The 24,720-nt window shown below is 41.8% G+C and overlaps 5 protein-coding genes across 13 annotated transcripts in view; 2 read left to right on the top strand and 3 right to left on the bottom strand.

Moving 5' to 3' along the window:
* LOC143899620 (beta-1,4-glucuronyltransferase 1) overlaps window positions 1-5,294 on the top strand; it is a 42,517-nt gene extending 37,223 nt beyond the window's left edge. For all 6 annotated transcript variants that reach the window (XM_077410025.1, XM_077410029.1, XM_077410026.1 and 3 more), the window contains one exon: window positions 51-5,294. In XM_077410025.1, coding sequence (XP_077266151.1) covers window positions 51-248 — 198 coding nt within the window. In that variant the 3' untranslated portion in view covers window positions 249-5,294. The remainder of the gene's footprint in view (window positions 1-50) is intronic.
* On the bottom strand, window positions 4,782-6,045 carry LOC143899634 (uncharacterized). Its single transcript, XM_077410051.1, has 2 exons — window positions 5,811-6,045; window positions 4,782-5,262 (listed from the first exon to the last, which is right to left on the bottom strand). The coding sequence occupies exons 1-2, from the start codon at window positions 6,043-6,045 to the stop codon at window positions 5,099-5,101; spliced, it is 399 nt and encodes a 132-aa protein (XP_077266177.1). The 3' UTR covers window positions 4,782-5,098.
* On the top strand, window positions 5,865-12,087 carry LOC143899616 (RNA polymerase II-associated protein 1). 4 transcript variants are annotated; one of them, XM_077410019.1, is made up of 10 exons: window positions 5,865-5,943; window positions 6,028-6,132; window positions 7,205-7,698; window positions 7,767-8,484; window positions 8,563-9,064; window positions 9,210-9,379; window positions 9,485-9,644; window positions 9,721-10,003; window positions 10,190-10,293; window positions 10,368-12,087. In XM_077410019.1, the coding sequence occupies exons 3-10, from the start codon at window positions 7,237-7,239 to the stop codon at window positions 11,701-11,703; spliced, it is 3,735 nt and encodes a 1,244-aa protein (XP_077266145.1). In that variant the 5' UTR covers window positions 5,865-5,943; window positions 6,028-6,132; window positions 7,205-7,236; the 3' UTR covers window positions 11,704-12,087. The 4 variants fall into 4 exon arrangements, with proteins under 4 accessions (XP_077266145.1, XP_077266144.1, XP_077266146.1 ...); XM_077410018.1 differs by having other exon boundaries at window positions 6,028-6,133; window positions 7,196-7,698; XM_077410020.1 differs by lacking the exons at window positions 5,865-5,943; window positions 6,028-6,132 and having other exon boundaries at window positions 6,401-7,698; window positions 9,724-10,003.
* Window positions 11,738-20,974, bottom strand: LOC143899633 (CB1 cannabinoid receptor-interacting protein 1). The gene is made up of 2 exons (XM_077410050.1): window positions 20,620-20,974; window positions 11,738-14,034 (listed from the first exon to the last, which is right to left on the bottom strand). Exons 1-2 carry the CDS (start codon window positions 20,793-20,795, stop codon window positions 13,710-13,712), a joined length of 501 nt encoding a protein of 166 aa, XP_077266176.1. The 5' UTR covers window positions 20,796-20,974; the 3' UTR covers window positions 11,738-13,709.
* A 924-nt stretch (window positions 20,975-21,898) lies between these two features.
* Pisd (phosphatidylserine decarboxylase) lies at window positions 21,899-24,698 on the bottom strand. Its single transcript, XM_077410040.1, has 5 exons — window positions 24,402-24,698; window positions 24,072-24,318; window positions 23,771-24,004; window positions 23,399-23,687; window positions 21,899-23,310 (listed from the first exon to the last, which is right to left on the bottom strand). The coding sequence occupies exons 1-5, from the start codon at window positions 24,440-24,442 to the stop codon at window positions 22,844-22,846; spliced, it is 1,278 nt and encodes a 425-aa protein (XP_077266166.1). The 5' UTR covers window positions 24,443-24,698; the 3' UTR covers window positions 21,899-22,843.
* Between the last annotated feature and the right edge of the window lie 22 nt (window positions 24,699-24,720).

Below are 24,720 nucleotides of genomic sequence, written 5' to 3'. Positions count from 1 at the left end.
CTATTGATAATTTCGTCAGCAATCAAATTATCGTTGGCGAACGCTTGCAGGGTTACGCGCTCTGCGTTCTCGATTATGACTTTCTCATCCTGGACAATGCCTTTCTGGTGCATCGGCCCGGCATCAAGATCTTCAAGAAGGATCCGCATCGCGACATGCTCACCGCCAAGACGAACGCGCTTATCAAAAAGATCATCATGCCGGAGCTGAAGGTGTTGTATGGCACGAGGAAGGGCTGCGCCGTGTAGCCCGTGGAGTCACGGGCACGACGGCGCGTGCTTTACAGATGCTCATCCATACGATGGAATCATCTGCGACCCTCCCTGTCGTCTGCATCGTCGTCGTCCTCGTCGTCGAGTTTTGTCGCGCAGCAACAAATCGCCCGGATTCGCAGCAAGCTGCGATTCGCTCTGGGACCCCGGGATCGTGTTCACGTGCGCGTCGTCCGACCCCCTCGCGAGTGGGACCCGAGAAAAATTCGCTGCGATTCGTAGAGAACACTTCTCCTCCTCTCGAATTATCGCCAACTCAACGGTGCCGAACGAAAAAATTATCGCATAAGTACTCGGTGAGTTTAGAGTAACAACATTATTTCACGGACGCGTCGTGCTCGCGTGTGATAAGCGCGTCCCTTCGCTATCGCGATCATCATCGATCATCGTTGCCATCACTCTTATCATTAGCAGCGTCAGTACTAGTGTCTTACGGGAAACGTCGAGGCAACGTGAAGAGACAAGGATTGCACGAAAGAAGTAATGTACGTCGCAATGTTCAAATATTCTCTCGGTGGTAATTCTCTAGTTTTCGTAAAAAGGATACCTAGTGCGTAAAGGAGTCGTACTACGTATTGTTTTTGGATACGGTTCTATTTTTAGACACCTGTGCGTGCAGGTGCAGGTATAAAGTAATACTGTGTAGATAGACAGTAAAACGTATCTTTTTGAGTACTTAAAATTAGAAAATGCTACATTCGCTCGCGTGACTGCCGAAACTCAGTGACCGTATTGTTTTCTTTTGATATGTAAGAATTAATTGTATTTATGTAAAATGTTCCTTATTTTTTTTGTCTTCATGAATATATACGACGTTGCTTCTTATTGCGAATACGACGACCAAGCCGTGTCGACTGAACTAATCCTTCGCAATCTGACCCGATCACGTTCCGCCGTTTTGTTACCTTCGTTCGCGAAAACACACCATTATCCGTCACGATCGAAACGGGTCGAATGGGGTCCGAAAATATGATGTTATCGGGGTGGCATTGTGGTCTTGTGGTAAAGCGCCAGACTCGTAACTCTGAGGAACCGGGTTCGAGTCTACCTGATCACAGGAATTTTTATATTCCAAACTGCACCCTCCGCACGAGTGGGGCTCGTGCGGAGAAACTGGGCTATTTTTCGGAGGAGAAATTAAATTTGAAATTGGTCGTCAAGCTTGGGGAGCTTGGGAGTTTTGGATCAAAAATGAATTTATTTATAATTATATGCCTGTGGGTGGCCTGTGGCTAGAACGTAAATCGTATCGTGATGGAAACTTATTACAGCTTTCCACATTTTCGGTCTGGATATTACGCAAAGACAAATAATGGATGACTCATTGATCGGGTTACTCTTGCTGGGCAGAGTTTCTAGAAAATTTATATCAAATATCCCTCAGTCTTTTAGACGGTTATTTTTTTTCCATAAATAATTCTGCGTTCACTAAGTTCTTGTTTCAATGTCTATAAGCAGAAGGAGAACCGGTGAACAGTTCGGATTGCGAACTTTTAATGCGTGTGGCTTATCTAGACGCAATTATATTTAACTTAGCCCAAGCCCATCAGTCAATGTAGAACTGAACTTCCAAATATAATACGTGAGTTAAGTTGCTACACGAAGAAAAAAAACAAAAAGAAAAAGGGCATATCTTTCGTTTCGATACGAAATTCAAGTGTAGATTATCTATAAAGATATTTCTATGTAAGCAAAACAAAGATAAATTTAACAGCTTTTACTTGAATAAATTTTAACCAAAAAGTTGCAGTAAAAAAATTGTGATAATAATAAGATAGTGTCGTCTATTAATTTAACATCATTTAGAGATAATTCGCTGAATTTTTATAGATAAAGAAAGATCGACAGATAAATTTTTGTCGGATTTCTATCAATTTCTTCATGCAGATTGCTGTTATGTAATATTCTACAGATATCGTATTTGCAAATAAATAGCCGGCTTCGATCATAATGACGGTCACGATCCACGAGGAAGTCGCGTCGGAACTGGCACCGTTCATTCATAACTGTCATCGAAAGTACAATAATCCTGTAGACATACTGATTTATGTGAGGCACCGTTTCATTATGTACAACTCGTACTTGCTCGGGAGAGGATTTATCCAAGTAAAAAATACGTCTATCTACACAGTATTACTTTATATCTGCACCTGCACGCACAGGTGTCTAAAAATATAACCGTATCCAAAAACAATACGTTCTGTAAGAAAGATTCTATAAGAGAGAATAGTATAGCTTTGAAGAAGGTGATCTTTCAGAAAAATTTCGGGAGCTTTTCTGAGGATTAAAAGACTAGCGATTTTACTCAATTAATTGAGAATTGTTAGAGATATTTCGTGCAACATCGTAAAAAAAGATTAACAATGCTGCCATGTAAAACGTGAGACTCATTCGTTGTTTTTTTCTTATGCTGGCATAAAATACAACTGGATTTCTTGTAGCAAGATAATATAATATTATATATATACATATATGGAATATAAGCGTAATGTAAACTATATATACTTTTCTATTATCACCCCGAGTAATATGACCAGCGAATGTACATAAATGATCTTTCGTAATCATTAAGACTTGAACGAGAATAGTCGAGTCAGTATGTCGTACGTCGAGAATGATTAGTTAGGATGATTCTAATCGGAGCAAGATGCTGACTCATTTTTTTGTGATAATATTAGGGCACAAAGTAATTAATATTCCTGTAATCGCGCTTCGTCCGCTGTAAAAGGCATTCTTGAAACCGAATATTAAATGATTTCTCATATGCATAACGATTATCGTTGAGGATGTTAATTAACTTTTCCAAGGTTCATAATTCGGTATAATTTATATGTGAAAATGTTAATAAAATTTATATGTAGATCAAATGTATTACTTCAAGAGTATGTACATAACATATTTTCGTTTATATCACTCTTGTTCAGAGCCGGGGGCTATATCGAAAAGTTAATTAATATTCTCAGGAAATTAATATATATGTATATGTAATGTGTATATATATATACAAAATATATACATACTATGTAAATGTGACGCGTTCAGTCTACACGTCGCCGATAACGTTTTCTGTAAAGTATGGAGCTCGACTTACATCGTATAAGTTCCTTTTACCTCCTCGCCTTCTCTCTTAATTTATCGGGGCTGTGCAACCGCGCGTGTGTATATATTTATCGCTTGTATGTATGTATATGCATATATATTACAATTATATGATCTCGAAATTGCACTTCACAATATTTATGTTTAATCAGTTCAACTTCTTGTCGTTTCTGCAATTGTCTTTTATAAAAAGATAAATTTACAGAAATATTTCAAAGCACATTTTTTGTTTCGAAATAATATAATTGTAATACATATAATCTAATATAAATAATGTGTATTCTGTGCCTTATATATATAATTGTCTCTTTCTGTCTCCTCGCGTGCGTGCGTGTACGCGTGTCAAAAAATGTGTGTGTGTTGTGTGTGTGTGTGTGTCAAATATATCGAAAATGTGCGCGCATGTTTGCAGGAAGCTGCGTGAATGACGACGGAGACAAGCTAAAAAAAGCTGACTCAATTATACAATTGATACGCAAGCCGTAGAGATCGATTTATACATAATTGTAGCGCAAGATTTTTATATCTATTCCCGCTCCCCCCTCCCCTCAGGAAAAAAAGTGTCGCGACGAGAGGAAGGACGGATCTCGCATGCGGAACGAGAAAAACTCCCTTTCCCTTCGTCTCCTCTATATAATCCAATTCGACGAAAAGCCACGCCACGCCAAAGTAATGCAATACCGACATTACGATCGCTGAGCTTGTCTTTCTTGACTGAGCATTTTCATAAAACAAACACGAGACTGCGAATGAGTTCTATCGAAAGTCGTCACGCGGATGACGTGTGATTTTTTTTTCCCGAAGAGAATTACTATGCGTTACGGTGCTTGTAATTAGTATAAATACACGTGACTGTAAATAAGTGTTGTCTCGTCGGCTATTTTATTCGAGAAAAAAAAATACATTCCGTAAATTATTCCAAGCGAATCCGAAATTCTCGACTGAAATAAGAAAAAAAAGATACCTAATCGAGATTCGTCGCGTATCCTCGTGTAAGGATGTACTTCGGCTTTAATCAATGAAAATTACGTTTTGATTATAATATCTGAAATTATAATACTCGAAACGTTCAGAGAGACACGAGTATTTTGCTTAGATAAAGATGCTGAGCGATATTTTGTCGCGCGATTTTACGGAGGCAATATTCCGCCCGCTCTGTTCAGAAATTATATTTCACCTAAGGATACAATAATCGAAATCATTGTATCACACATACACGACAGACTCTTTGGCTTTTCCTCCAATATAATTCTGATGTCGTGAGTACCGAGGAGATCGCAGCTTTGCTTCGAAGCGCGCAATAAGCTGTATGTACATATTCGTAAGAGAGAGAAAAAAAACGAGAACGCACACGCAATCATAATAAATCCGATATATGTATATAGGCGAGATCGTATTTTTCCAAGCGAAAGGAACGTTCGGTCGGAGGGTTTATTTAACGTTTCCCGAAGGGGATTCACGGGAGAGCCTTTATCCCTTGCATCTGTTTTTCCGAGCTTACTTCGGGATATCTCTCGAAAGAGAGTGAATCTTCGCAAAATTGTCTCTCAGTTCGTAAAACTTCGAAGCGTCGACGTGTGAATTGTTATTTTATAAATCGTGTATGTTTAATTCGTGCAAAATTTGAAACATAATAATTAATATATATATATATATACACACACACACATACACGTGTATTACTTTAAACAGGCGGAGAAGATGAAAAAGGACTATATTTATTTTGACTACAACGCGACCGGTCGCTGGATCGAGAACGCATGCATTGCGAGTGAAATAATCGTCGAGCGGTTTGGATCTCGTTCTGAACCGCTCCCTTCGAGATTCCCGGGTATGATCAGCGTACCACGATTGCGATGATCGGCGCGCGTCGTGTTCTCCAGCGTTGTGCCTAGAATAAATAAAGTAATTTATTAAGCTAAATCAATGAAGTTAGTTCTTTCCTGCCCGAGTCGGCGATAATATATGTAAAAGTACATTTATTTATAAAAATATCTGAGGCGACACGGGGATGTTTCGAGGATACTCCTGGTGAAAAAATTTCTCATATTTTCTCAGAAATTTTGTGAGAATTGAGACTCGTGAAAAATTCTGGAAAAATATATAAAATTCCTCAGATATTTTCAGAAATAATTGGACGAGAGGATTTTCGGAATGCTTCAGTATCTGCGCGTATGTGTGAAAATTTCTGATAAATTGCACAAATTTTTTTCATATTTATTCAGATTTTTACAAAGATGTGTGTGTGTGTTGGTGGAAAAAATCTGATATATTTTTTATTATTTTCTGTTTTTTAAAAAAAGTGTTCCAATTGGTATTAAAAAATCGGAAAAATTCTGAGCATTTTGAGAAAATCCGAAAATTTTTATAGAAATTCTGATTAATAATATGAAAAATTCGGACAACGAGACATATTTTTCAATCGTCGGTAATACCTACTTTTCTTATGCACAGTAAATGCAGTCGTCGCGTTTTTCGTGGCGCTACTGGCGCTAAGAGCTAAGAGCAACGATTGACAGCTGATGGGAACGCATCGGATCGCGTCGAACTGCATCGCGTGAGGTAAATTCAGGTGAGTTGACGAGATGACAGCAAAACGCGAATTGTCACGATAATATTTCTTGTAACCTGCGATTATCGAGTTTCGGTTTTGCAGGTCCTGTTCCGTTGCCATGTATGATTACAAACTGTTGAGAATGACAGAGAGGTTATAACACACAACTTGAGAGAATAAGAAATAATTAAAGAAGAATGTAATAAGGTAACACATACAAAGATTATATACGAAAAAGTGAATTAGAAGTGTAAAAAGAAACCTAAAATTTTGAATAGGGCATGTTAAATATCATATAAAAGAAGAAAAAAATATTTCATTACTCGACGAACTGGCAATAATATAAATAGTATTGGGCACCGAGGACGAGCGTGGCCTAGTAGACAGCGCACTGGTCTGTTGAGCCAAAGGTCCCGGGATCGATTCTCGGTGGAGCTAGAAAATTTTATATTCGCTCGTTCTCCGCTCGGAAGGCAATGGCAAACCACCGAGAGTATGTCTTGCCAAAAGAGAACTTCTCTGAAAAAATATAGCCGTTCGAAATCGGCGTTAAACTGTAGGTTCCATATACAATGTGTATGATCCACGTGCGCAACACTTGTATATGAAGAGAAGTCACCACGCTCGGGCACGAGTAATAGGAGTATGAGCATGAGGATCTTGTGCTGCAGATCTGCAATTTGTGCGTTAATTCAGTAGTAGTCATAAGAGCTCTTCTTCATCCGGATCGCTATTTTTTTTTTTTTTTAAGTTGCATCCAATTGATGCACCAACGAATGCTTTATCTTGCATCAGTTACACATAAATAAGGAAAATATTAATTAATGCAATTGCAGCATAATATAAAAGAAAATTATTCTTAATAAAGAATTCTTAAAGATCATCTTCTTTTATATTATGCTGCGATTGCATTAATTAATATTTTCCTTATTTATGTGCAGATGTGCAGCATGCAGGGGAGACGACAAAGAGTATATGTAAATGCTCATATTCAGTACTATTACTCGTGCCCGAGCGTGGTGACTTCTCTTCATATACATGACGTGTTGCGCACGTGGATTATACACATTGTATATATGGAACTTACAGTTTAACGCCGATTCCGAACGGCTATATTTTTTAGAGAAGTTCTCTTGGCAAGACGTACTCTTGCGTTTGAATTTCCGTCCATTTCACACAAATTAAAAAAAAAATAGTGCTACTATTTATATTGTTGCCAGTTGCCAGTTAGTCGAGTAATAAAATAATATTTTTTGTTTTTAATCGCTGGCGGAGGAAGTTAGTTTTTCTATATAAAAAAAAACCTGAGAGATGGCTGGTGAAGCTGCGTGGAAGAGACCTAAAGCGGGCGACAGCGAGGAGGAGCTTCTGCGCCAGCAAGAAGAGTTTTTGAAGGCGAAGCAGCAACCGTCCGTAAAGCCAATAAATCCAAGAAATTCACCCAACGCTTCGGACGGTGCTCCGAGTGCTAGCAGGGCAAGATCCCAATTCTCGAAATTGAAGCAATCGAGGGCGAAACAAGATGTGGTTTCTACCTCGCGAGGCAGCGGAGAAGTGATAAACCCGGCTGTCAAGGACAATATTCGGGAAACGACGAAGGGAAAGTTGGAGGACATGGTCCAGAATGTACCTACGGCGTCGTCGAACATAATACTTGGCAATATCGTGGAAAGGAAATTCGACGAATATGAGTTTAACAACTGTGTTACCGCAACAGTCAAGTTAGGGTTCCCCGAGGTTTTTAGATTCGACGACGCGTCACTTGTGAAAAAAGTATGTCTGAATGAAATGTGTTATCTGTTATTTTTATGCCAACTGTATAATTTTGTTGCTTTTTGTAGAAGACCGATGGTAACCAGAGTTTATTCTGGCAAAAAGTTTCAGAGGTGAAATCTGTGAGAACTGAGTCGGTGAAAGTTCAGAGGGATGAATCTTCCCATTGCGACAAGGGAGAGGCGATTGCGATGGAAGATCAGTTGGCCATTGGAATTCACAAGGAAAATTTGGAAAAGCTGGCGCAAATGAACGAGGCGGAGATATTACAGGAAAAGAGGAAGCTTGAGGAGACTCTTGATCCTAAGATAATACAGTTTTTAAGAAACAAAAAGAAGAAATCCGGCAAAAGATCAATCGAACAGGGCAATAAGCAAAGTAGCATTTCAGCCGCGAGCAAAACCACAGCAATGGATATAGAAGTATCCAGTGATAAGAAGATGAAGCTTTCGTCAAACGACAATTCAAACGACTCGGAAATGGATTGCAAGAATGATACAGCGAGCACTTTAATTACAAAAAAAACAACAATCGATACAAGATCTAATAAGAAAAAGACAAAGTTTCCTTCGGATGATGTCGATACAAAAATGGATTGCGAGGATGACTCCTCGAGCATAATCCCAGGATTATCCAAAGAATTATTCGAAGAAAGCAAACAGAAAGGATGGCTGCATATGAACGCTCCCGAACCAGAAAAGTTGAAGTGGATGGAAGACTTGCCGGAAAAGAAAAAAGACGAGCCCGATCCGACCAAAGAATACAACGCGAGATTTGATTTCAACGGTGAATAACATATCAATTCTGCTACGACATTGATTTTTCTCATCTTTTACTTCTATTATCTTTTTTGTATTTTTCCAGGTCTTTTATTGCCGTACAAGGATGAGAGCTTAACTGTAGACAAAGGCCTCCATCATCACGGCGAGGAACCCGAACGTCCCGGATATTCCCTTCAGGAGTTGCTACAGCTGAGCAGGTCTTCCACTCAACAGCAACGGGGTACAGCCCTTGTCACCCTGGCCAATATCATGGAGAAGACGCGCAAGGGTTGGTACGACAAGGCCCTGCATCCAGCACCACTGGTCGCGCTCAGTCAGAAGAACATTCTGCTGCTGCTGAGATTCTCGCTGGATGACTCGTCGGTGGCTGTGGTCACGGCGGCTTTGCAAGCTCTCAGAGCTTTCCTGGTCAGCGAGGCGGACGAGGTATGCTTGGACAGACTACATGGATTCGACGGATACGCAGAACCCACCTTGACGCCTCAACTTGAAGACAAGGATACAAGTAGCCTGAAGGATCACGAATTGGCACAGTTGGATACCGTGGCTACGCTACTGAGATCGGATTTTTTATTGAGAATCAGGTACAATTTTGTCATTATTTTTAGTTAAATTTGTAATACTTTGATTTAAATATTGATAATCTTAAGACTCTTGTAATCTCATGACTTTATTATAGTCTTCTTCAACAGCACATGAAATTGTAAAATTGAGTTTAACCATTTGTAGATACATTTTAAATGAGATGCATCCACCGCCTGTTGGAGTAACGTGTGCCTTAGAGATACTCATCCGTCTCGCGAGACATTTGCACATTACGGCATTGAATATCTCGTCCACGCCATATTTGTTAGACACCATTGTCCAGAATTTTATACCACTGTCTATAGACCAATTAGGTAAATTAAGCTTGAAGTTATTAGATAGGTTTTAAATAAATCTAAAATCTATTTATTGGATGAATAATTATTGGATAAGATTTAAGAATCTGAATCTCTTTACAGCGATGCAGGACACGATAAAGAACGTTTACGGGATTCCCGTAGTTGAGGCGATTAAGTTGTGTCGTGTTCTCGTCACGTACGGCAAGAAACCCGTCGCGCAGAAATTGGATAACTTCAAAATTATTCAAGCCATCCTAACGTACATTAGCAGTGAGACGGGGTAAGCATTCTCATGCGTCTCATGCGCGTCTGCTAATTTTACATACATTTATTTTGTTAAACACGTAATACTTTAGCAGGAACAATGACATAAGTCTCAGCATCGAGAGCCTGCGGCTTTGGCGAATATTGTTGCATTACGGAATAGGATTGGACAGTGTCGCAGGCGCCCAGTTAACTCTCATATCGCAATTGCAGTTATTATTAAGTAATCATGATATTCAAAATACATCCGAGTTGGCGTGCTCGCACGCCGCGGCCTTAATTGCTGTGGCGAGTCACGAGAAAACATTAAAACCGAACATCTCTACGTTGCTGGCGAAGTGGAGTACACAGTTGTCGTCGGTATCTAATGTAACGGTGAGAGCAATTATTGATCTGGTCGTCATCAATTTATCAAGAATTATTAAGAAATAATTACATTAAAAAATGCTAAAAAATGTTAAGGCTATATTTGTAGCTTGTATGTTTTCTTAGTATTTATCAACCTTATTGTTATCTTGATAATATCAATATTCGAGAAGGCTTATGAAATGTAAATTTTAGTGGGGTGTTATGAAATTAATCGCAAAGAGTTTATCCGCCGTTGACGAGATTTCTGCATTTAAAACAACGTGGCTATCCAACCAGCACGTTTTCTCAAATCTTCGGTAAGAGACTTTTTTTTTACTACTTCAGAACGTGTGTATAAAAATGACAACTTACAATATTCATTTTGTTGTAGTTCCAGTTCAAATTTATTGAGCGACTGTAACACGACTACGGATCGGGAACCATCCTGCCTTCCAAATTTGAATGTTCTCACAGAGAACGGAGAGTTGCAGCCGATCGTGTCGGTGCATTCATGCATACCATTCTTGGCGACGATACTGAATACGTTTCACAGTAACTCACGCGTAGCAGAAATTCGTGCAATACTCGAACACCCGTCTGTCCGCAAATACATACGAGAGTTGGAAACGACCGAGTGGAGTTTGGAAAGATCGTGGTACAGCAGAACGGAGTTGTATCTTTTGACAGCGGTAGTAAAATCAGCATCCCTCCTCGGGGACACAATCAATAATCAGACAGCGCAAATTGTGTGGAGAATCACCATCAAGCTCATCTCGGCGTTGCCCGCGGATGCCGCGGATCACGTGAGGAAGCTCCTTCAAATCGCGTTATCGAACGAAAAAGTGAATTTGGAAATGATCACTAACGAACTGGCCAAATTGGATCTGGCGTCCACGGTAGACCAGCTCGAGATAGGCTCGCATTCCGACGCGGCGTCGCTGTACGAGAGATACGTCACGCCGAATGGCGATTGGAATCAAGCGGCGATGCCGAAGGACTGGCTATTCTTGCCGCTGGTTCACATGTACACAAAGTGCAAAAACGATATCAAATTGCAGTCGGAGGATAAGGACAGCGTCCTGACGGTGCTGAGCCTGACGTTGGTCTTGCCCGATCTCATGGAAAAGCTGTCGCCCACTTTGAGATTCAGCAGACTGATACTGGTATACCTCTGCGACACCATCTACCTGGACATCGATGTGTCCACACTGCTGCTGAACGTTCTGTCGAATCTGTTGAGGAGGTACCACACGCGATTGAACTTCCAGACAGAGCTGCCGGGGCTGAGCTCCTTCACCGATCTGTTCATCGCGCTGTGCGAGCACTTCTGCTCGACCTCGTACGGCGACGACGGTTACGCCATGACGTTGCTGGTGGCGGCGGCGCAACGGCACGATCCGCACTATCGAAAACTGCTGTGGTCGGAACACGCGGCCGCGCTGCGATACCTGAAACTACCGCCGGAGAAGTTGGTGTTGCCGCTGAAGGAGTATCTCTATCCGGAGGAGGACGACACGTCGCTCATAGAGAGCTACATGACGGCGCTCGTTCGCGGAGTGGTCAGGGAGACTTGGTGCCCGGTTCCCTTCACGATCGCCTTGCATCACTCGGCAATGTATCTGAAGCGCTCGAACAGGCTGGCGGTGCGAATGCGTGCGCAAGTGGAGAAGTTGCGGAACAGAGATATCGCCGATGCATTGTTGCACTACGTACCACCGCAATTATGAATGTAAAATGAGAACAGAAAAGACGGCGGCCGTGTGATTTTGCATTGTATGTAAATTGTATATATTTCTTCTTAGATTTCATACCAGAGTGATTGTTAATTATACATTTATAGGAGTAAGAAGTTGCAAAAAAATTCCGCGCATTGCGATCTCTAAAACTTGATTCACTGTCCATTCTTTTTCGTCATCCACATTAGGACGAGCAAGACTGATTGCAGTGACAGTACAACGAACACACAGTGTGAATATTTAAATACATGCACGTGCCTCGATTGCGCCCACACGATTGGCGTGACTTCGAAAATGAATGTTTAATCCACGTTTGCATATGAGTCATATGACATATGACACCTTCTAATAAAGTAATAAACATATAATCGAGAATCACCCTGTATATGCAGTACACTTATACAACGACAATTTCGTTAAGATTCATTGAACGAGTAGAGAAAGTAGAAACAACTTGCACAATTACAGTAAGCTTAAAGGCGTTAATTGGTCACTTCGATGATTGCCCAAGTTTTCGCGGTGCTTCGAGTATATCTATATCGTAGCGATCGTCATCTGAGAACGTTTCTGCAATTAATTTACACACGACAGCGTGTGTATCGGGCGAGCTATCTCGATACAAAAATCCTCCATCCGCTGGAGAAGTTCGAAGATATGAAATAAGAGAAGAAGAGAGACGGGAAAATTACCGTAAATGAGAAAAATATAACACTAAAGCGAACGCGTTAACAATACGCGCGAAAGTGCATCGTGCACTTCGATCGCGAAGTTTCACGAAAGCTGACACCGCGCCGTTGACGAGTATAGGACGTCAGTCGATGTTTTCAATTAAAAAAAAAAAAAAAAAAAAACGTTCTTCCTCACAGCGGCTCGGCATATTAACTCACGATTTATTCGTCTGACGATTAAGTCTTAATCGGTAATCAATAACGCGTATGTTGGCGTATGTTCGACACATAATACATACGTAAAGCGTCATATGTAACAAGTATTTCATTATCGATGTGTTTTGTATGTGTTGGAGCTTGTTTTTCTATCATATCGATTCCTGCAATAGTTCTCTTCGCTAAATAATGGAAGATATCAGCCGAAAATAATTGTGATTGATTATTTCTTCCAACGTTAGATGTTTATTATTTATCCTGTATCGAAAGTAGTGTGTAATAATTACTATACTACGATTTGTGCAATGCAATTGATGCAATGCAATCGATATTAACGCATAGAAGCATGAAACTTCTATAGGATATATTTAAATCCTAATTTTTAAATTTCTAAGATTATAAGAATAATACTCTTAATTTCGTTCAGGCGATCCCTTTGATACAAAATTTCAGTGTTCCTTTGATGAAGCAGAGGAATCCTCAAAAGATCAGTTTGCGATAGGCTTCTCTGACTAACTTGACCCACGCTATTAACACAATGTTGTTAGCCAGCTGGACGACGTTCAATCTCAATTACGCGTCGATCGAGATACTTTCACGGAATTTCTACGCAATTTATATTCCTCGTACTAAATTGAAAATACCCTTCTAACGAAGTCTTTCTCATTCAACATAATCTGACGCGACGATTAACTTAAGTTCGTCCCAAAGTTCATTTTCCAAGTGTTGGGGCGAATATTTGGGCAAAATTTATATAATTAAATAGCTAGGCAAAATTTTTAGGGGTTCCTGTTTTTCTATATTAATGAAAAAAAAATATATCGTAATTTTAACAATTTTGGTCAAAATACATTACGACTTCGTTATCGATTCCACCTTTATATGCTTATCTCGGGGTTTTCCAGGCAAAAAGTATATGGACCCAATATTAGAGTTCTTAACTCATCCGAACATAAACCCCCCCGTGCAACCTGTGTTTACCATTTAACGAGCGTAAAGTATTCAGCCGATCGCGTGCGAGAGGCATCGATTGTGCGGCGCGGCGCGTCGGGTTCCTCGTCGTTCCTACGTAGCGAGCCGATACGCGCCGGTGCGGCGTGATGAGACGTTTCGTTAAGATTCTATGCCGAGCTTTCTGTAGGTCTCCCGGTCCACCGTGACGAGACGTCCCTCGACGCTCGAGCAATCGAGCTCGATGCAGTGCAATCTGGAACCCCACTCGCAGTGGCTCTGATCATCCAGCCGGTAGTATTTGATCTGCAGGCAGGTGGTCAGGAAACCGGAGCCGTGGACTCTCATGGCGATCGGCAGATCCTCTCGGTGACCGCGCGCGCTCGCCGGGATATCCTTGGTGCTGTGATAAGCGCTGTAGGCGCACGCCGTAGCGTTCCTCGCGCGTTCGATCGCCTCCACCTGTTTCCCTCCGATACTCAGGGACCTAAAAAAGTCGGCAGGATATTTAGAAAATTATGTTCTGTAAAGCTCTCAAAGTGTGGGCGCAAGCTCTTAACAATTTTTATATTCGTGTTTTCTATTTTATTTACGGAAGAGAATTGCGCTGAATTTAATAATTATTATGCTATATATATATATATATATATATATATATATATATGTAACGTTTTATTTAAATAATTTAAAACCTAAAATAATGGGCTCAAGATTAGAGTGACGAACGGAAGACGGAAAGATTGCGCGTCGACTGGATAACGAACGAACGGAGAAACTCCCATTATTGCACATCCCACATCCTCGCTGCGGCATTCCGTTTGATGACCTATTTATTTTCGACCAAAGCTTATAGTTGTTTATTTCCAAAAGAGCATCATTTGCTTTTGCTTATTCGGCACATTGACTGTCCGCAAAGCGAGAAAGCCGACAAAAGTTCGAACGAATGCAACGGAAATGACGCGGAGTCTCTCAACGCCGGGTGGAACTCTTTTATTTTTTTTTGTCGCGAAAATAGATGTTTTGCGTGGCACAATCGTTGCCACGTGTGTTGTATACTTTGGCAATATTTTTTCTCACGCCTGGCATAACGTCAAAATAAACGGATCGACGATTATTAATGTATACCAACAAAACATTCCTATAAGTCAACTCGTCGTAAAAGTGCGTTTTACAGCGCTTTAGAAATAGCGATCTAAATCGGCAGGAAAACGACGTAAATCAGAAAACTAAATTACGTGTCGCATACGAATGCAGGTTCATCTAAGAACCTTATATTGTATAAAAATTTCAAGCACTTTTTAATCAAAATATATTAAACTACTTTTTATATATCGATTATACCCTTTCGCAAATTAAAACGCGCTTAATTTTTATCACAGTAAAAAAAAGACGCTGTAATTAAAGAAGGAATTATGTAACAAATAAAATAAAACGTTGTTACACTAATAAAAGATCTTTAAAACGTTCACTGTACTACTTCTTAATCCTTTAATTCGCTGACATCGACTTACCGTTAATAACTAAAAGCGCTTACAATTATTGGATAAACGAGTTCAAGGATGATTACTTAATCCCGAATTGTGCGAGAACTATACGTTGTTGCAATAATATCTGCGAGTGGCTTGGTCGTTCTTGCTTCACCCAGATCCTTGGATCCTGACCGCGAATTTGGATCTTTACGTCAGGTCGATATTTAATTCTGGACGCTTTTGATCCTTATATTAGATCGATAGATCTTCAAAGCTGGTTTAGTTTAAGCTTTGATATATGAATACGAGGCGCACTTGACTCACGCTTCGACTGGCTTTATTTTTAGAGGTTTCACGAAGGCGACGACGACGACGAGGGTTCGCGCAAATGACCCGCGTGCGTGCATCGCGCTTTATCGTCCGAAACAAACAATCGCGTGTGGCAGCAATCGGATCATTATCTAGAAACGAACGGTCTGTAAATCCTGTAAAAGCAATGAAAAATTGAACGTGAGACAACACATAATATACGATGAGGAGAAATGTGTATGCTTTTTTTTTTGGTCGAAGAAAGAGTCAGATTTACGAATCACGCAAGAATTATTATAGCACGTAAATGCACTCGCTTTCGTAAATTAACTTTCTGCAAAGTCGCTCGGATTAAAATTCTGTCGCAAAGAAAATGAGTATAAAATTTTACAGAATCTGTTCAAGGAGAACAACGCTTCGCGGGTACCAAGACCATTCCTGAATCCGAATTGGGTTTCAGCTGGTACTCGCATTTCCTGAAGAGATTCGGGTGTGAATTATTCTAAAAAATATTTTTAGAACATGAGACATTGAGACTAATCATGCGATAGTCATCGCAGCGTGAGGCCTGAGTCTTTTTAGACAGAGTAATAAATGTTGATTTCAACCAGTCGGAAGGGATATTACCTGATATATAAATCGCATTGAAAAGTGCGATCAGTAGATCTAATCCCTCTACCTTCTCGGTCGGCTATCAGTTTGATGACTTCAGCATATACGCTGTCTGGATCGGTGGCTTTTCCATTTTTCTGAGCTTTTATTGCGTGGACAACCTCGTCCTTGGTAATTTCTGGTCCGCACTCATTTATGTTTTTGTCTACTTGCAATGCGGAGGCGTATTTGGTCTGTCGTCGTCAAAGAGCTCCTCCACGTATCTCTTCCATACTTGCAGTTTTGCTTATTCCACTCCCGTGATTATTTCGTTGTTAGCATCTCTAGTAGGGTTAGAACTTGATGTCTTCGGGCACGATTTGTCACGTTCTTTTATTTTTTTGTGCACATTGAACGCGTCATGTTTTTCTTGAAGTACTTCGATTTCCTTGCATTTCTCCAGACACATCCACTGTTCTTTTGCCTCTCTGCATTTTCTCCTGATCTTTTTATTGATTTCTTTGTATAGCCGAGGATTTGGTTTTTGTATCCTTCTTTCGGTCATGAGCTCTAAAATTTCCGTGCGGTCATCCACTCCTTTTTCCTTCCTACCTCGGGGAATCCGATGTCCTGAACCTGTATCTCATCCGGCCGTTATGGTGGTCTTTATCTTATTCCAGGTTCTTTCTATTTCCACTGTGGTTTGTTCCGGTCTCTGAATTTCCTTCGGTTCATCCTTGAGTCTGGAGCTCACGTGTGTCTGCATGTCTGGTTTTTTCAGCTGTCTGATATCTATCTTTTGCGGTGTTATCGCCTTCCTCATGACTTTTGTAAGACGTCGCATTCGGAAGTCCATGACGCCTGGGTTGTGGTCACTGTTAATATCTGCACCAGGATATGTTTTTATCGTTTGCACATATTTGCAAAGAGAAACTTTCAATATATATAATATATACATAAAATGAGAGATTTTAGATAATAGAACAAGAAACGATAAATTGAAGAGATTTGAAAATATATAATTCACACGAGTTGGAAACATTTTGCCGAAAAACGAGACGTCCCGTGCAGATCTGGACGGGCAGAGATGCATGTTGCGGGATACATCGGTCCAGGTTTAAAGATTAAAAATGCATGGTGCAAGAGCTACATCTAAAATAAGAGATGCGAGCCGGGGAATTGCAGTCGTGGACTGGCATATCCGAAGGAATGCGCGCGCGGTCGATATAATAGCATTATCGCGTTCGTAAAAAATGCAAAACGCCCCGTCGTAACATCATAAGCTCGTCAATGTGTCTACATTTTGCGTTCTCCTGCCTCACTTCCGTCCGTAAGGAATTATTAATGCGGAAAACAAGGACGGGGCAAACTTTCCGCTTATTACGAAACTTTAATCGTTCGACTTTATAGGCATACACAAGCCGCATGCGAGGAAATATATAGGGCACAGGCGCGTATGTATATGCAATAATTAATTGAATGCACAGCGAGTGACATGTGCTCCATTACGACGAATTAATCGTTATAATTTGTTTTCAGTGGCGGGCGCACGATGAGGTTCTCGTCGCGGTCGAGGAAAATTGCTCGTCGTGCTCCGACGACTAAAATCGAAAAAGCAGGCCACGCGGCAAGAGCGCATCGCGTGATTCGGACTAATAATCCGCGCGGCTGTTTAAAATTCTCCACCGAGATTTCGGCGATAGCCGCGATCGGGAGGAAAGCCGGATTTTCCGTCGTCGGCGCGGGGGGGGGGGATTTTCTCCATTGTCCGAAAAATTACACGGGGAGGGGGGAAGAAAACTGCTCAGTTTTATTCTGGCGCGGCCGCGTGACACGCGAGCCTTTCGTGACTTTTCGAAGATCACGCGGACACTTCCGGCGGACTTGGTGATCGCGCCGGCGCGCGAGTGGGTGAAATATTTATGCACATCGCATTTTTGCTCGCGTATATAATCTCCATATTCGATTCCGAGTTCAATACGTGTGCAATACGAATCACGTGCAAATCGCGCCCGTTCGCCGTAAATCACCGCGGAATGTTGCGCACGGACAGCTAAAAAGAGGAAAAAAAAACAGTCAATTTTCAAATTTAATTATCAATAAAACATCTGCCTCTTGCCGTTTTATCACGACTCAATTATCGAATGAAAGCTATTATGCTAAATTCCTTCTTACCCTTATTACCTCATATTGATATTAAATTCCTACATTGTTGTCTCAAACTTCCAGCCTTGAGTCTATATTGTGCTGAACATCACGAAGATTCGATAAACAATTTTAATCCAGGCGGGTTAAGCGCGGCGCCTCATACTACGTTTACGCGAGCGTTACTTCTGTAGTAACTTACGATATATCACTCGTCTAGGCGGAGTAAATTATCGTAAGTTACTACAAAATCCCGTTTACGCGAAGGAATTATCGTAAGTTACTACAGAAGTAACGCTCGCGTAAACGTAGTATCAGTTTCCTTGGCATATATTCCGGCTCATCCGCGATTATTGTGTGTATATTATATATATATATATTCCGCGCGGCGAAGTAATTACGATTTATTACCGACAATAACGATGCGATCGTTCTCAACGCGATAGTTATCAGAAGCTCCTGTTACCGGGGGAGGTATATAATCGCAATAGTATGGGCAATATTTCAAGCCTGAGCCCCCAATCTACACGATTGAATTCATGACACACATTCATTCATCAAGTGGCAAGCCGCACACAACCGCGGTCGGGGGCGTATATACGAAAGACACATATCCATCATGCTTCATCGCTTCCGCGATAATAAGGTTCCCCGGTGTCGTATACAACAAGTTGATCGTCCACGTTTGCACCCTCGTGGAGCGAGGTCGGGGGGTTTGTATCACATCGATCAGCCAATAATTAATAAGTAAGTAGCACGTGTGCGCTGCACGAAGCGCACCGTGTAAAATCACGATCGATCGATCCCTTCCGAGATTGGGACGGGGAGTTTTGCAGTTCAAGCCGATAACACCGTCGCGGTCTCTTTCTCGCGCGGGCCCGCCACGGGTCGGGGAGAGCCTGCATCAGAGGTATAATTGCAGCTTGCAGCTGGTGCGCTCGCACACCACGTTTAAAAGCCTCCGCCTCCACGTGCCGCCGATTTCCACGATTGTGTGCCGCCGCGCTCGTGCACGTTTTAGAAACTGTGCTCTGCGCGCGCGAAAGGGTATATAGTTTATCCCGCGCCGAGATCATCGCGTATAATGCGATCTCGTTTTATAAAAGCATATAAGACGGGAAACGTAACGCTTTCCCGAGCTCTGTGATGTACGCGTAATTGCCTGCCCCTGTATACTTATCAATCCGCTCGTGTCGATTTAACCGGCTGGCTGCACGCCGATTGTCGCCGTCATTCGCACGGTGCTTATTCGATTTCAACACTGCGCGCTCCAAACTTTCCTCGATCCGAGTTTAATATGTTCAAGCCGCCGGTGTTTTGCGAGTCCAAGCGCGACCCCGTTCGTTCCAATTATGTTAAAAAGTTTCGATCTGTACAGAAAATTTTCACGATGCAATGCGATATGAATAAAATGAGCTAGATTTCTAACATTAAACAAATTTTAATACCGATTCAGATTTACTTATCTGCTAAAAAATTACCCCAGGTCTTTCGTTTAAATGTAAAAAGTTAAAAGTTCACATATTTTATTTAAATTAAAACTGATGAAAAAATTATTAAACTAATTTATAGATACTTAATCTAATCGGGATCTAATATCATTCCGCTTTGTTTTTAGACTAATTGAATGGGGCAGCAAAATGTGGCTACGATTAAGTTATCCACTCCTGAAATTAATATTAAAAGTGTCTGACGGTTCAGAGATCTTATTTCGGTATATTGAATAAAAAATTTTACTCGCGATATGACAAAAACATTTAACGCAGAGATTGGCGATTATTTTCCCTCCGTTACATACTCAAACACAAAAGTAAACGTTTTCAGTGCGTATTCGGCAGCCGAGTTTATTTTTAGTATTACAGCTAATTGTAAGTTGGGATTATTAGCGATTCTATAATCCGAACATATATATAGCGAGAAACCGTAATCCTCGTCCCTGGAGCATAGGAGCTCAGACGTTGAAATTTATTGCCGGCTCCTATCCCGTCTTCGCGCTGAAAATGATCGTATAAATTGCTGATGAACCGCTATTAGTCGAGTGGGACTTTTTCACGATGGTTTATAGACCTAAAAAAAAAAAAAAAAAAGGTAACGGTCGCTATATGCTTATTTCGTGTAGTCCGAGTAAGATTAAATAATTTGAGCGCTGGTGCAGACCGTAGATTCTATTCGGAATCAGCCAATTACGATTTGTTCCAGATATACGTGTGGATTGGATTCTAAATATATTAAAGTTTGGTCAATACAGTTAAATTTTCATCGTGTAACGAAGAATGAATCGACCTGTGAAATTATAACAGAAACGATATACGTCCAGATATATCCAGTTTGACATACATTTACTTTTTCTCAAGTAAAACTAATAATACAACTCGGCGACTAACCACCGATCATCGAGATAACGCGACACGGAGTCGCTACTTGGTCCTACTGTCCTCCTAAGAAAGAAAAATCTTCGACGTCTGGATTCAAGCGGGGAAGAAAGGGCAGGCAGAAAAAGGCGAGCGCGACCGACGTACATATATATATATATAAAATTGCACATTCACTGTACCCACTGCAGCAGTTGCGGCGGTTTAAAGCTGATGTCGAGCCGATAGGTCGTCTCGCAGCTCAGCTTCACCGTCTTCAGCTGCCGGAATCTGGCGGACGTTTCCATCTTGCAGAAGACCGGCCCGGCGCCCGGTTCCCTCCTGAGCGACAAGGTCACGCGAAAATGTCCATCGGCCCCCATTTAGCCGCCGCTCAGATACCCCATAACAATCGCCCGGAGTCTTGGTGCCCCAGAGAGGAAGAAAAAGAACAAAAAAAAAAAAAAAAAGGAGAATATCGAGCGGCCACGTATGCGGGAGACACGCGGTGTCACCGACGCGAGTCGGCGGTACCGCGCGACGCCGACGTCCTGTCCGACGCACCGCTATGTAATATCGGCGAGCCGCGCAAGAAGAGGAGGCGGTGCAACCTGCGCCGCGGGCGTCGCGACGCTCACTGATCGCTGATCCGCCGAACGGAGTTTGACGTTTGCGACGCCGGCCGGCTCGGCGGATTTCCTCCTTTTTTTTTTCGTATACCGCACCGTGTATCTTCGTCGGGAGATCCAGACAGCGTTAAGCTCCTGGCAATGATAAACGAGGTGCATGGAGCTTTTGTTCGAGAGGACGCGGAGATATTCTATCGCAGGATGATGTATTAGCGTGTATTTAGGCAATTCACGTGAGCAGAAAAGATAAATTTTTAAGCTGTCTCTTTCTCTCTCAAAATTTACAAGAAGGATAAATTTAAATTAACTAATATGAATTTGCAAGGCAGATAAATTTAAATTAGCGCGTTAAAATTCGTAAGCGCATGCACGAATTAATACATGATTAATTTTTTTCGAGTGAAGATCTCAATGCATCGATAGTTTAATTCAAATGTATGAACGAACAAATTCGACTTGACTCTCCTAAGTCCTAATGCCTGTCATTTCCGATTTTCCGGTAAACAGGTCATCATCGATTGTGTCGCTTACGTTTACTTCGGAGAACATACATATTTATGACTAAGAGTATGTACATCAAAGTAATGCTTCTAATAGCTGTTGCTTATGTGGTGTGCAATTAAGCAGGACTGGGAAAAGGCTCGCGACTTTCCAGGTTTAGAAAAAGTATTATTGGCGGAATATTAATCAGAACAATATAAATATGCGGAAATATTATTTCACCGTAAATTAAATTCTCAATATCAAAAATTAAATTTACGATAAAAATAATAAAATAATTAAATGTGCAAAACAAACGGTAATTTAATAAATTTGTCTGGATGAAATAATTATTTAACAGTAGAGACTATGCGGTATACTCTCTATAATTGGTCTTTTTATTATTTATATATCATAAAATAGATACGTCATAAAATATATCCGCGCGATTAAGCATTGATATTATAATTAATTCTGGCCGAAAGTGCGGAGTCATGTTCGCGCGCGCTGGAACAAGCCGAGGCAAGAGATACAATGATTGAATTCGAATATTTTCCAGAAGTAACACATTAATATTAACGATAGAAAATCGGTAAAAATACTGCTGTAAAAATATAACGGGGTCAGCAAGACCACAGTGCTTCATATACGCGCGGAGATTCAAGATACGCGACATGCCTGTGTGTAAACCTTTTCTGGTTTAAAAAAGAAGTTAGAGCTTTAATTGAGGAAAGTGTTTCATCTAGCGGCCTTGACCGGTCGACTTAACTGCAAACAAAGATCGATTTGGCATGCAACTAAAACAGTTTACGATCCGACCTCTATCGGTGGTGACGCACAAGGGAGAAAAAGAGAAATATGTTTCCTTACATTAAGAGGCTCCCTTAATAGTTTTTCGTCGTAATCGCATAAAAGTCCCAGTCCCCACACAGGCGAGACACGTCTGCGTACCCGGTCGCAGCAATAAATCAACTGTGTCAAATCTGCTATAAACCAATCTTTTGCGCGATGTCACAGTATCGCGCAATTAAAGTAACGAACGAGCGCAATTAGCAGGGAGATGTATTTACATGTTATCTCCGACAGACCCGCATGAAATGACGACTTTCTCGCGCACGAACACGGCTACGTACAGAAGCAATCACAGGATCGATACTCACTCGAGAAAACTGTGTCTCTAGAGTTCTCGTAACTCTATAGTGATCTCTTTATTGCGCCTACGTTTCGACTTCAAAGACGCAAGAGTGTGCAAGGCGTCAAAAAAACGTCTCTTTACAGTCTCCAATAAAATTAGAATAATTCCTACTTAATTGTACCGTTTCTTATACTCTAGGCTTCCATATATCTCTCCAATCCTGCGCTACGTTCATAATCAGATGCTGTCGTTTGATCTGTCTTTCGTCAGACTCGTCGACGACGGAAAGCGCGCTCAATGCCTGCCCGACCTTAATGGTCTGACCGATCTGCAGGCAGAATTGAAAGTCTCGCGGCGCCTCGAACAGAAGCACGATCGTTGATCCGAGCCTGAATTCGCCGAACAGCTCGCCTTTGGCGACACGCGCGCAACCTAAACTCGCTTCCTTCCAATGCACGGTTTCCGGCCAGTGTACCGTATTGGTCGTCAATTCCCGGTCGCAGTAGACGCGTATGGAGCCCACGTTCGTTGCCCCGACCGCCGCGTAAGCCATGAAGCCGCCTGCCCATTCCCCGACGTACACAACGCGTTCGTTCAACGAGAACAAGTTGGGCAGGTATTTCAGCACCTTCGGATTGACGCTCAGCAACTTTCCTAAGAGAAGAAACAGTAACAGTTCGCTTAGAAAAATAAAAATAAAGGATTTCAATATACGGAGCTATTTTGCAGAAACGAGACACACCTGGAAAGTGCCGTCGGAATTTTATATCCCAATCGGTAGGACTGTGAAATCGATGATAATCACCCGGTGCCAAGTAAACGATCAATTGATACAGTCTATTATCTGGATTCTTCAGTAGGGAATTAACGTAATCGTCCTTCCGCATAGTTTCTTTTGCAATTTGGTTCAACGTGAAACCGTTCGGATCGCCCAGAAACTGCCTGAGATCGTACGTCGCTCCTTTCACTTGCTCCACGCGGCAGGAAGTCACCGGTCCAAAATAAAGCACTTTACCGTCCGCAGGAGAAGTCTGAAGAAAATTTTTCCAGATATGTCCAACTCTCATAACAAGTTTAAATAGAAATATAATCAAAGTTTGTAATAAATATTTACCATATTTGCATTCTGAGCGATTGGTCTTGCATTTTGTTTGAGCTTTCTGACAAAAAATTCCACCAGATTCGGAAACGCGGACAGATCCAGCTCCACCTCGTCCAGGTCGGCGTGAAAGATATTCGCGTAGAACCCGTAGAGCGTCGGCCTCAGGCCGACCGGCAGCTCGATGCTCGTCAGCCAGCCCCATATCCTGCTGGTCGTCCTCAACGGCAGGCAACAGTAGCACGTCGCCTACGGCGAGAGGACTTAACATTTCGACAACGTGACAGAACTTAACGCATAGATATCTGTCCATTACTATAACGTCGTTCAGCAGTTCCGGCCTGTCGTCCACGTCAACGGGATACCCGTGCTTGTGCAGGTAGTTCCATTGCGTTGCTGCGAGCAGCGAGAAGCCGACGACTCCAGTTGGGACGCCGAGCCGCCACCATCGACTCGTATTCCTGACGAATCGCGCACCGACTTGACTCGAGACAGATCGCTCGGCAAGCCTCGCGGAGCATTTCGACGTCGCTCTCAGCGAAGAACGACAATATTGGCATCGCCTGGGAGAAGTCGATAGGTTATGTCGGGGCGCAAGATTGCAGGTTAAATTCTCGAGTTGCGATCAAACGATAGAGAAACGTACCTGACGAGGCGACCCAGTCTCCATAGATTATTCCTAATCATCCCGCAGCTCGTTTTATTTATTATTTAGCCTATAAATCGTATGACGCTAACGTTGCTGTTGCGGGCAGTGCACCATGTGCAAAGCCGGCTCCGAGTTTTGGCTTGGCTGCATTCTGCATTCCGAAATTCACTGTGTCAGCTGTCAGCAACTTTCAGTACTGAAAATCTATACTATACGTGACGTAAAATATAGATTTGCCGTACCGACAGTGAATATCGGAATGCAGCCTAAATAATGAATGCGCGCGCACTTTCGAAGTACGACCTTTCGAATTTGG

Source organism: Temnothorax americanus, unplaced genomic scaffold (genome assembly GCF_048541705.1).
Source record: "Temnothorax americanus isolate GAGA-0224 unplaced genomic scaffold, ASM4854170v1 Scaffold28, whole genome shotgun sequence".
NCBI lineage: Eukaryota > Metazoa > Arthropoda > Insecta > Hymenoptera > Formicidae > Temnothorax > Temnothorax americanus.
This window is presented reverse-complemented; position numbering and strand designations above follow the sequence as displayed.